This window comes from Archocentrus centrarchus, chromosome 9, assembly GCF_007364275.1.
Source record: "Archocentrus centrarchus isolate MPI-CPG fArcCen1 chromosome 9, fArcCen1, whole genome shotgun sequence".
Classification (NCBI taxonomy): domain Eukaryota; kingdom Metazoa; phylum Chordata; class Actinopteri; order Cichliformes; family Cichlidae; genus Archocentrus; species Archocentrus centrarchus.
Genome location: NC_044354.1, coordinates 17,633,122 through 17,646,263, shown reverse-complemented (window position 1 = coordinate 17,646,263; position 13,142 = coordinate 17,633,122). Strand labels below are relative to the sequence as shown.

At 40.2% G+C, this 13,142-nt stretch overlaps 1 protein-coding gene across 1 annotated transcript in view; it reads left to right on the top strand.

Moving 5' to 3' along the window:
- The window catches only part of arb2a (ARB2 cotranscriptional regulator A), a 155,578-nt gene that overhangs the window by 70,355 nt on the left and 72,081 nt on the right, over positions 1-13,142 (top strand). Inside the window, exon 8 of the mRNA XM_030737542.1 lies at positions 435-554. Coding sequence (XP_030593402.1) covers positions 435-554 — 120 coding nt within the window. The remainder of the gene's footprint in view (positions 1-434; positions 555-13,142) is intronic.

Below are 13,142 nucleotides of genomic sequence, written 5' to 3'. Positions count from 1 at the left end.
CCTTGCCCTAGTGTCTTCCCATTATGCCTCTACTGGTGTTTAGATGGGCCATTGATTCGGCAACAGGGTACAAATTAAGATTTAAATGTTACGTCATCCTGCTTATTGAGTTTTACATTTAGGGCATTTGCAATATGCAAGACTTATTGATCTGTTGAAGTGTGGCTCTTTGTAGAAATCACCTCAGGCTACCTCCACTTTTCTTTTGAATTCCTCTCTTTTTGGCTGAGCCTAGGGTGCAGGTTTTGATGCTTTAGCATTAAAGCATCAATAGAGTTTAATAACTCTATTGATGCTTCATTGTCATTGGCTAGACCCTTCTTAAATGTTTTGTAGTTGCACAACAGAGTTTGTCGGTAGCCTTTAAGCGTCAAGGCTTTCTTTGAATTTTCTTTGTTATGGATATGACAGAGCATATTTTTTTTGTCTTGCAGGATAACGGCTCCTCAGAGGACCATGTGTTGTACGTGTGGGACCACTTTGTGTCCAGAGCCGAAGCCAAGAATGTCTTCATCATGGCCCATAGCTATGGAGGACTGTCTTTTGTTGAGTTGGTGAGTGTTTTAGTTTTCTGCTTCTTACCTACCTTCTCTCCAACAAAAACATGCACTGAAGTGGACAGTACACTCCTGTCAACACCAGCACTATCATACATGTTCATGCTGGAAGATCAATACACAATGTATAGAACCTGTCTGACAAAGTGAAAATCTCAAAAAGCAACAAATATGCCATGATCTAAAGAAACAGATGAGAAACAAAGTCATTGACATGCATCAGTCTGGAGAGGGTCACAAAGCTATTTCTAAGGCTTTGGGACTCCAATGAGCCATGGTGAGAGACATTATCCAGAAATGGAGAGAACTTGTAACAGTCGGGAACTTTCCCAGGAGTGGGAAGGTTCTCCAAGAGCATATAGACTACTCATCCAGGAGGCCACAAAAGAACCCAGAACAACGTCTGAAGAACTGCATGCCTCACTTACCTCAATTAAGGTTTATGATTCAGCAATAAGAAAGAGACTGGGCAAAACTGGCATCCATTAGAGAGTTTCAAGGAGAAAACCACTGCTGACCAAAAAGAACACAAAGGCTCGGCTCACATTTACCAAAAAACATCTTGATGATCCCCAAGACTTTTGAGAAAATATTCTGTGGACTGATGAGACAAAAGCTAAACTTTTTGGAAGGTTTGAGTCCCGTTATATTGGTCATAAAAATAACACAGCATTTCATAAAAAGAACATACCAAGAGTCAAACATGGTGGTGGTAGTGTGATGGTCTGAGGCTGCCTTGGTGTTTCAAGAACTGGACGACTTGCCGTAACTGGTGGAACCACGAATTCTGCTCTCTATCAGAAAATCCTGAAGGAGTATGTCCAGCTATCAGTTCACACCCTGAAGCTCAAGCTCACTGGAGTTATGCAACAGGACAACGATCCAAAATATACCAGCAAGTCCACCTCTGAATAGCTTAAAAAGAAAAAAACAAAACAACATGAAGGTTTTGGAGTGACCTAGTCAAAGTCTGACTTAAATCCAACTGAGATGCTTTGGCATGACCTTAAACAGGCCGTTCAGTTCTTACCTCCAAGGGTGGCACTACCGGCTTAGGGCACAATTCCTTTTTTTTACATAGGACCAGGTAGGTTTGGACAGCCTTTTTCCTTTAATATGTTAAAATAATCATTTAAAACTAAATTTTGTATTTACTCAGGTTATTTTTGTGTAATATTAAAATCTGTTTGATGATCTGAAACATTTAAGTGTGAGAAGTACGCAGAAAAAAAAAACAACTAAGAAATGAAGAAGGGGCAAATAAAATTAAGAATAAATATATTTAGTTGCTTTGAGAAAATGCTGCCTCTTTAAACAGTCTGCTTCATCACTTGTTTACATATCCTTGAGTACTCCACTGCACATCAAGAACAGGAGGAAAAGAGATGCCTGGATAAAGAAGGAATGGCAGTCCAGCAAAAGTATTGCTGTTAAACCAGATCTGCTGCAGAGCGTATAGATCCCTTCACCTTAAGAGAGACAGTAGATAGGTCAAAAGATAGTGGGAGGGAAGTGAATTTGACAGAATTAATGGTTCATAGGGGAGGTTGAAAATAAAAGTTTGGCCAGCTTCTTGCCTTTATAACCCTACCCTTCAGCTAAATGGGCCTACAGTGTGTCTTTTGAGGTTTATATGAAGGCCTCTGAGGTTAATGTTTTATTTTCTAGTCTTAAGTTTACTGTGATGTCAAGTGGGTAATGTGCATTACATAATAATCATCACCAACTTTTTTATAAGCAATTTAATCAGCGTTACCCACTGTAATAATAAAGTGTGTGTGCAGATAATAAATGCCATTTTGGTGGGTTAGCTTTCCCAAATCATAATGGCATTTAAGAGTCATGCTTGGGTACTACTACTACTACTTCGGTACTAGAAAAGTTCCTTTTCTATTATTTTATTAATACGATGGTTTCATAAGATCATGCTATTGTTAGTCACTGTATTGTTACTTGAGTACTTATAAAGTTCTAATGAGTAGTAAATGATTTAAGTTGTCAGAAGGTTGTGTTGTCTACCTCAGTACAGCGTTTATGAGGCAAGGCACAGGAGAATTACTTTTGACTATTTCCAGCACTCAAAGCAAACTTTCTGGTTTCTAGAAAGGTTCAGGGCTGCATTAAGTGGGTGAATTCTTAGAAACAGTGGCTAGTTGCATTAGCTGTCAAAATATGGTTATGGTTAATTTGGACTTCATTTGAAGAAGCTTGCTAACTAACACATTGTGCTAATTGTGTTTGCAAGCCTGTCTATGATCTGAGAGCAGGGTTTATTTCGCTTGTCTGCAGGTTTTCATGATCTGGGGATCTGCTGTTAGACTCAATACAACCAATTTTATTATATCTCTCCTTTTTACTGAGGAAGGAGAGGAGGAAAGAAGCGAAGAGGACAGGGCTTTTCATGGGGGGATGAAAGGTGGGCACTTGTCCCACTGGTGTTTTCAGGGATGTTTTATTTTCTTTGTTTTCCTTTCACCTACTCTTTTTTTTTGTTTTGTATTTTGTAATTTTAATTTGGCTGCTAAATATTCATGCAGTGTTTTGTCTGTGACAGCCTCACAATCTCTTGGGCTTTTTCAATGTGTGACGAACACTAGCTTTTCTCTCGATTTGAATCTTTGTGTCTTTCTTTCACTCAGACATTCTCACTTTCTGAGATTGTGTGCTTTTGTGATGCACCAAACATGTATATATATACTGTGTGCATATACAGTATGCATAAGTAGCATATGTAGTACTGTCTTGACATGCCATTTTAACATGCCAGGTCCACAAAAAACTGCATGAAGTTTAATTGTGGCCATTTATGCTGAAATGAGAATAGCCGAGGTAATAGTTTAGTGAGTTCACAGCCAGTAAGTGGACATTGTGTGCATGCTGTACTTAGGCAGGACACTCACTTAAGCCAAACAGTATTTCTAGTAATAAGAATGTATCTAAAGCACATGTTGTGTTCTACATGTAAGAAAGAACAATATCCCAACCTGCTGACATTTTCTAGAGTTCCCGTATGAAAACATCTGTTGTCTTGTAAACTTTGAATCATGATACATCTGTATCTTTCTCCTCCCATCAGTCTTGGTTTCATCTATCTAAATTTTTTGTACCAAAATTGCACAAACTTTTTAAAGTGTTTTCTAGCAAGACTGGACTTTTTTGTTCTGGAATGTTACCAGTGGTTTGCATTTTCAGGTAAACCCTTCATATTTACATTCACCAAAGCATCTTTAGATTGGAGACCAAAGACAGAATCTTGCAGTCATCCACTTGAGTTAAATCCTGTTGATTTCTGCTATCATGTGACAGGTCTATTTCATATATTCACCATTATGGTGGCCTTCTTCACTAGTGTCTACATATCTTTGGACTTCGTGGATAGAGCTCCCATGAACAGCTGCAAAATGTGAATTCATGACCTGCTGTCAGCTCCCAACCTCTTGTCTACAGTGGGGGAAATCATTATTTGATTCCCTGCTGAATCTGTAACTTTGCTAAGTTACAAAGAAATGGACAGTTTCTAATTTGTATGGTAGTTTCAGTATACATATATATATATATATATATATATATATATATATATATATATATATATATATATATATATATATATATATATATATATATATTTATTTTTATTTTTTTTTTCTTCTGCTTATTCAATTCAGTGTTGTATTGGGCCTGGAGCCTATCCCAGCTGTCATAGGGTGAAAGGCGGGGTACACTCTGGGCAGGTTACCAGTCTATCACAGGCCCAACACAGAGAAACAGACAACCGTTCACGCTCACATTCACACCTTCGGCCAATTTAGAATTGCTAATTAACCTAATCCATGCACAGTCTTTGGACTGTGGGAGGAAGTCGGAGTACCCGGAGAGAACCCACGCAAACACAGGGAGAGCATGCAAACTCCATATAGATAGGCCCCAGCTGGCTGGTGGATTCAAACCCAGGACTTTCCTGCTGTCAGGCAACAGTGTTAAACATTACACACACACACACACACATACACACAGACACAGAGTGTGTAGTAGTGTGAGTACTCTTCTCTATACTGTTGTGAGTTTTTTTTTCCAGACTTCTCCCTGCTTTCAGGGATGTTCTACAGAAATAGCATAAAAATATACACATGGGATTTAAATCAGCCACTATGTATTTCTTACTTGTTATTGCTCTGTTTTTGCAATCTCTTACCCACAAGTATTCGCACACATACATATACATGCTTACGCACAGTCTGCTTAATTGAAGTGAAAGTAGTCCAGTGGGATGGGAGGTGTGTGTGTGTGTGTGTGTGTGTGTGTGTGTATGAGCTGGCAAGCGCAGACTGGAGCCTTGTGGGAAGAACCATTTGACACATGAGAAGACCAAGAGAAAACAAGTTGTCTGTGGGTTAATTACTACTCCCCTTTGCAGTTAATAAATACATTTCTGATCAAGCACATCAAAAAGGCCCGCCATTAATTTCTCCTGCTCGCTACCCTTGTAGCAGAGAATGTTAGCCCCTGTTTGGAGCACTCAAGTGTTTCACTGCAATTTGATTCTTTTAAAACGTTTCACAGTGTGTACTGACCAATTATAGATATATCAAACAGTAACTAACTGCCTCTGAATGAGAGACAGAGAGGCTTGTGCTACAGGGAGAAGCTCGCCACTTTGCCCTATCTTAGTCACTCTTTATCATTAAGTGATCACAGAGTGCATCCATCCGTCTCTGTTCACTGGTCCTCTTCTCGGGTTCTCATAGAGTCCCTGGGCTGTGACACTTGCTATGATGCTTGCCCATCCTCCTACACCCTGCTCCACCCTGGCCCTTCTTCTTGTCTCTCAACTGTAAGAAATATGGATCATGTTCCCTCAGCTGTTCTAAATTCTTCTTTGTTGTTAGTCCAGTTCTTCTACAGTACCTACAAAATATAAGATATTTTAGCCCAGCTGTGGAGTCCTATTTCTTTCTCTCCATCTCTTTCTCACACACGTGTGCACACACAGACTCACACACACACACACACACACACACACACACACACACACACACACACACACACACACACACACACACACAAATAACCTTGCTTGTTTAGGTTCCACATTTAAATAATCATTAGGACCAAATCTCACACCAAGCCAGAAAGAGAGAAAGGGATGGAGGATAGAGCCATATAGGACGAAGGACCTGCATCCATCTCTCCCTGCGCTCAGCTTGTTTTTTTTCATCATTTTCCGTTGCCAGGAGTTAGGGGGGTGGACGTGTAAGTGTAAGTGGTGGTGGTTGTGTTGAGGAAGGGTTGTCTAACCCACACTAACCTTCCCGCTCACAGAGTGAAAAAGGAGCACTCTTATTGGATAGGACAGGGCATCATTATATAAGGTCTTATGTAAGAATGCATCTGTCTCCTAGTACACAAATGTGTGGGTGCCAACCAGACACCCAGCCAGCCACCACAACAGCCCCTCAAAAACATGGTTACAGATTTTAAGTGCCCTCTTTGAATACAGCTCATACATACATTACATGCTTGCAAATTATCTTCGAGTACACTTTCTGTTTACTGCCACCTGTTTCCATCTGCAATAAATATACATAATATATAAATATATTTAAGCTCTCTCTCTCTCTGTAGTAAATGTGTGTGTAATTGCATGTAATTTATGGCTAGATGTCAGATGTGGGAAGAGTTGCTCGAGGGTTTTTCATCCCTCCTTATGGACTTCACTTGTGTACCACGGTGTGCATTGTTTGCTGCACATTGTAGTATATAGATTTGGATTTACAATTTGAAGTACAATTAAGAGTACTTGCATACTTAGGTTTTAGGTTTCTCCCTTGCTTTTTTTTCAACCTGTATTTTACCAGGTAAAATGTTTGGGAACCAGTTCTCATTTACAAACATGTCCGGGCCAAGAGGCCCTTTATATGTAATACATTCTGACAGCATGCCTTTACCCCCATCGCCACTGTCCTCCTATTAAACCCTCTCCCACCTATGGCAGGGCCAGACTCAGAGTCCTGCCTGGGGGGGTGGGGGGTGGTGGTGGTGGTGAGGTGGTAGCAGTGGACACGTGAAGTTCTCCAAACAATCCTGCTTCCAGTTGTCACTCATTATAGAGTTTGATTCTATAGAATCACAGGCATGTATGCAACGTGGGGTCTAAATCTTTGATACAGGTGATGACATTATTAATATCATCACCTGATGATATCAATGATATTTTATTTTGACATGAATGTATTCCAATGATAAATTATAATATCAGCATAAGAATTTGAATGAAAAAGTTGACACAGTCATTAATTTTAAAATGTCATAATATTTATTATCCCCAAAACATTTTTGTGCAAAGCATGATCTGTGTTGTCTCTGCCTGATTTTTCCTTAGAGCTTCTTGTGATGTCAGAAATTCTTGGCTCTCGTAAATGTTCAGTGGGGTTGAGGTGACCATGCAAGAAAATCCATAGCAGTTAGCAGTTCTTGAGTCTTTGTGGTTCCTCGAAGTGTTTTTGTAATGTTTTGAGGTGTGTTTGGGTTTCGTTGTCTTGCTGCAGAATGAATCTTACTAACCACCATTTATCCTGCCCGAAACGCTATTAGATTCATTCTTTGCAGAATGTTTTCACTGATTGGAAACCTTTGTTCTTTACTTTTGAAAATTCTATATCTGCAATGTTGGGGTTTTTTTCCACCTGCCGCAAAACAAAACAATATATTGATGTGACTGATGGTGTGGTCACTTATGGTATGCTTTAGAAACAACAGATGTAATTTCCACAAAGCATTTAAGTGTCCTTCACTGCCTTCTTACAAGCAGTCACACTAGCCACGATTTGACGCTGAGAAAGCCCCTCTATTCTTTTTTGTGATGCATTCAATTAGTTCTCATGCCATGTTTCTCACTACTCCAGTGCTACTTTGTTAGCGTTGTTCTGGTGAAAGCTTGAGCCTCAGCCACATTTGTAGTGTGTGTGAAAAATAACTTCATGTTCATTTAGTAGTTGGTCAAATCCACCTGAGTGTTCTGTGAATGTGCGATTAAATGGACACAGCTCAAAGATGCTTGACAGTTAGTACATGGTTAGTTGCTTAAACCTGATTGCTGATCTAAAACTAGTTCTGAGTTTATTTTCATTTCTCATCATATATATGACTTAAAATGTACGGCTGCATGGCTTTTCACTAGCACCTTTTTTTCTTCTATTTTCTCTTTTTTTTTCTTATTTATCATGTAGACTTAACAAACTTGACATTGTGGTTTAAGGTGCTGAGGGGATTTATGTTAGTTTATGAACTCTAATCCTTTATTCACTGACTACTTAGTAAAATAACTGCATGCAGCTCATTTTAACTTTGCTGGCACTCCACGCTTTCTTAACTTGTGACAAAGCTCAGCTGATTCTCAGATGTATTTGGTGACAGGCATATTAGCAAACACAGCACAAAATATTCACAGCACATATGAAATTATTGGATGTTTCCTGTTCTCTCTCTTTATTGAACGTTTTTCTCGCTGCTGCCAGGTGTGTGTGCTTTCCTCCCAACAAAGAGTCAAAATTGCTAACCATCTTCTGTAAATCCCACTCAGTCACCAAACAAGTCGATTTCTCCAAAACGTTTGGTGACTTGTTTCACACTGTGTCAAGCTGTGCTCCACATTCTGAATGATCAGAAATACTCTTTAAGACCTGTGCAACCTTCACCTGTACTCATCACCACACAAGCAAAAATCACTTAAATTTGTTGACAAAATCTCTGCTCTGAAGTCGTCCATACGAAGGCACCGAAAATCCCCTCATCTAATGTTGTATGCACGTCTCGCCTGCCTTCGAAACTCCTAAGTGCTTGCCTGTCTGTTGCTTCTGGAGGGGATGAAGAGAAGGTTTGTTTTTATCTCAAGGTTCTCCATAGCTGGCGGGCTTGCAAGCGGTGCAGTTGTAGAGCAGTTTCCTGCATGTATGTCTGTCTGCTTGTGCTCATATGCCTGTGTGTTTCTGTGTCTGGAAGTGGCTGCGCACATATTGCATGGGTCTGTGCTCGTCTGATTGCGTGCGTGTTTGTGTGGTTGCACGTATGTATATGCGCACTTTTGTGTGTGTCAGCCTTTGCCTGGAGAAGCCTGTATCGTCCTGAGCAGAACAGCTTGGTTAAGAGAGCAGCTATCAGCGCCACGTTAGGAAAGGAGAGGAGGAGAGGGTGAGAGGCAATGATAAATGGCTGGGGCACACTAGCAGAAATTAGTGGAGCCGTATGCAAAGCTGTGGCGTTTTGTTTGATGTGAAACAAAAGGACCACCACGACAAAAGTGCCTGCCAGCCTGCACGGCAGGACAGCAGCCCTCAGGACATACACCATCTCCACTGACAAAGTGTGCATGTGTAATTGCATCTGTGCGTGTGTTTTGGTACGCACTTGGGTGCGCACACATGTGTTAATGCATGGTGCTGTTTTCTTGTCCTGTCTATATTATGTATATTATCTCTCTCTGTGTTTTTGTGCTCCGGTCGTAATGACAGACAATGCCTGGCCCTTTGTACACCATGAAAAGATATGGTTTCTTCCTCTGTACAACTACAGCATATTTGCTCTATTAAGCGGCTGAAATATAGCCGTCTAATTTCTTTGTGAATGAATAGGATCTTAGAGAGCGGCTCTCCTCTTAACATAAGGATGTAAATTGAACTGTTTAAATGTCACGGCTAGCAAGCTGATTTGATTTGAATTGATTTGCTTGTTTCTGGGGAAAAAAAAAAGACCCCCTTGCCAAACCTTAGCTGTGCTGGTTGCCACAGATAGACCAAGGTCTTTCTTTCCACCTCAACAACACATTGTAGGGGCCCTGAATTCTTCTATCTGCTGTGATTATGTACAAATGGCCTTCATTTGCCATCCATTTCAAAGCTGTAGTGCTGCATTGTGACTAGAGGCAGATGACGCAGACCAAATTACAGCGGGTTTGCTGCCTGAAAAGGATACTCACACAATAGGCTTTGTGAAGTATTCCCTTCAATACGTCGCCATTATTCTCACCTTTGTTGGTATTTCTCTCTATGTTTCAGGAGCATCTTTGGTTTCTAGATTGCATTTGTGGTGTTAGTGAAGAGTGGGGGGTTGAAAATACTTACCTCTTGTGTCTCCTCTGCTCTTCCTTCAATATCAAGGGTAATTGATTTTAATAGGCTCTTTTTTTTTGTTTGGTTGTTTGCTTCCTACATGTTGTTTAATTTCCTTCATTATTAATTATGTTGTTTTTATTGTTTTGAAGTTGCAAGACAATCAAGACCTCAGGAACAGAAATGTAAAAGTTGTGATGGTTTTTTGCCTCCAGGTTATACCGCATTTGTCGCTTTAGTCAGATTGTTTACGTCAGTAAACAGAAGGAAAGTGGTCTAAATCACCAGAGTTAGCAAGAAACTTTGTATTCCAGAAAACACAGTGGCATCCATTTGCCTGTTGGGTTATACACCTTCTTATTTCATGTTTGCTGCTGGCTACTTTTGCATTTTTTGTATTCTTCTCACACTTTATGTGCGTAGCTACCATTAACTGGCCAGCTAACTAGTTAGGAGTTAATCCGTATCCCATAGTGTGCTTCTGTTTTGCTACCGTTGAAGCCACTATTCGGGGTAGCGTCAATGCAGTCAGTTGTCTTTTTTCTGTCTTTTTTAGAACTGTCTGATGCCAGTCAAATGGATTAACATAAATTCTCCTGGAGTCTTTTTACAACACAGTAAAGGTTGACGGGCATAAGAAGCTCTGAGAAAAGTGATGTGTTTAATGTTTTAACGGCTGTTTCCCTGAACTCTGTTTCAGCTGTAGGCCTACTGCAGGTACAGCTAGGTAGATGCTTATCTGCGGCATAGCCAGCTACCAAGGGCAATTCAAGGCACCAGTTGTTATTCCAGACTTTTTACAATCTCGGGGATTTCTGTGTCTTGTTTTGATCAAAATTTTCCTATAGTGCATTTAACAGCCCAGAGGCAGACAGAAGCTGTTGCTTTCACCTGAAGCTATGATGCAGGATCAGTCAATATACTTTAGGACTTCATTTCCTCAGTTCGAGAATCCCTCTTTTTCTCTGTATGTATGAAGGTTTGTGTGTTTCCCTGAACACGTCAGTAAGTTGCTGTCATTTTATTGTAGACATCTGCTGGCAAGCAAAAAAAGTTATCAGTTTCCTCAGTGCAACAGTTATCTTGCACATAATAAGGAAGAATTGGTCTGTGTTAGACTATGATTGATACCGATTTCAGACTCCAGCATATGAAGGTATTACTAAATGTTGGTTATGAATAGTTTGTCTTATCTAGTCCTTGGTCTAACCATCCATGATTTTGAATGGCAGAGCAAGCTTTCACTAGCTCATCCCAATTACCCATTATTCCTTTTATTTTTTTTTTTTTCAAAACACAAAGATGTTGCCATGGCAATGTAATTGAAAATCATTACATCTCAAACAAGTATTGTTGAGGTGAGTATTCACAAGTCTCACCTTTTTGTCTTCCTGCTTTTTTCCTTCCTAGTAAAAAGGAAGTGCAAAATCCATCTGTCCTTAGTGCATCATTGTGCAAAGGCAAAACCTCTTGTGCTGCCCATGCACCCTGTACCAAACCTATTCAGCACAGGGTCTCATTCAACACTTTATGATATAAAACACAGAGCTAGTTGAAGTTCATTTGAGTTCAGTTAAATCTTGAGGGATTCATCATTACATATTTACTGGCTGAGGCTGATCTTGCTGTAAGGTTCTACCCTCGTCCCATTGATCTAGTGCGCATGTTCACTCCCGAGGTTACAGGACGTGCTTCCATTTGCATAAGGCCCTGGGCAAGGTTCTTTCCACCATTGATTGGCCTGTCCATGAGCGCCCCGTGCCTTCTCACATTGATCACTTTGTTTTTTCCCGGAGACAGTGCTACTCAGAGTTCAGCTGCAGCTCTAGCATATCAGACCTGCCGGAGGAAGAGAGAGAGAGAGAGACTGACAGAGAGCGAGAAAGGAGAGGAAACAGAAAGAGAGGGACAAGTAGGAGTCATAGCGGATAGATGGAAAACTTTAAAACCAATATCTTAATATTTCGCATACTTTGTTTGGTTTTTTTTCTTTCTTTAGAGCTAAGGAAGTATGAAACATTTTTCACTGCCACCTATGTTATCACTCATTCAGCCTGTGTTTCCCTGAGTAAGCTTCTTAAGAAAGTAGAATTCAATAAAATGATACACATTGGAATATATAAAACATTCAGCACACTCAAACATATATTGCCTTTTCCACTCATACCTGAAGTACAGCTAAAATTGAACAGACCTCCTCCCTTCCTGCTCATCCTCACCCTCTGCTTCAACCCCGGTCCTGCTTGTATCAGTGTGCTACAGAGAAAACTCTCCTCTAAGCTGTCGGTTACTTTTTTCTCTCTCTCTCTCTCTCTTCCACCCTCTCAGTAAAACTGTCTGCCTTGTAGACTGCTTGGACAGTCTTCCCTCTCTTTTGCCTTTCACTTGTTCAGAGAGGATGCTGTCTGGGCTTGCTCATGGTTTCTCTGCTGTCAACCATCCATAGTTTTTTGTGTATTACTGTAGTTGTGAATTCTTATGAAAGTTGAAGAGGTACAGCTATTTATTTTTTTTCTTTAAGAATTTATTGAAGCAGACTTTTTTCACTCAGACAGAGGTCTAATCATTTAATCATGTCTTTGGGTATCACATGAAGGCTTACATGCATTTTGACTTGTGCATATGTGCCATTGTGTCTTTATCCAGCATGGCGTCAGTAGCGGCGCAAGGATCAGATTCCCATGATGCACCTCTTCTCTTTGTTCTGCTTTGTGAAAGCAGCGCGCAGCTTTGTCTGCCTTTCTCGTTCCACTCGGCTCGTTGCCTCAGCGGCAAGGTCTCAATCTCTTCTCTCTCTTTTACTTCAGACCTCTATCTTTCTTTCAGTCACTCTTTAATACTCATTGGCCACTGTTATCCATTTTCCCCACTCCTCTCTCATTTGTTGCCTTTTTCCTTTGCTTGGCATCCAAATTCGCCTTAATTCTTACTTTCCCCTTGCCCCCACCTTTTTTTTTTTTTTAAATGTCAAACCACTCCCTGCTGCCGCTGCTTTTTGTGAATAAAACACTTCTGAGCTTCTTTGGTGACCCTTCTAGTATCTACTTTCTTTTAACACTTAAACTTACCTCTTTTCATTTTCTTGTTTTTATTTTGCGTCATGGTGTATATGGTATTTCACTTTGCGCTTTGCTCTTCCCCTTTGCTTCTGCTTCAGTCCCTTTCTTTTCCCTTCCCTCTCTTAACCTCAACTTCACACAAATTTGCTACTCTATTCTTTTCCAGCGATTCTTATCCTTCACTTGAGAATGACCTCACTTCTCTCTCCTTCACACTATTTTTTTTTTGTCTTTTAGATTTGTCTTTTTCAACAACCATCTCGCTCCAAAACCACTCATTTTTCCCAGTGATTCATCATTCTCACACTTCATACTTACAGTCCTAAGAAAAAAAAATCCCTGAAGTGCTGTTTATTTTGTGTGAAATCATTCGCATGAAATTGCGATCTCAACCTTATAACTCAGTACCATCAAAAATGTCA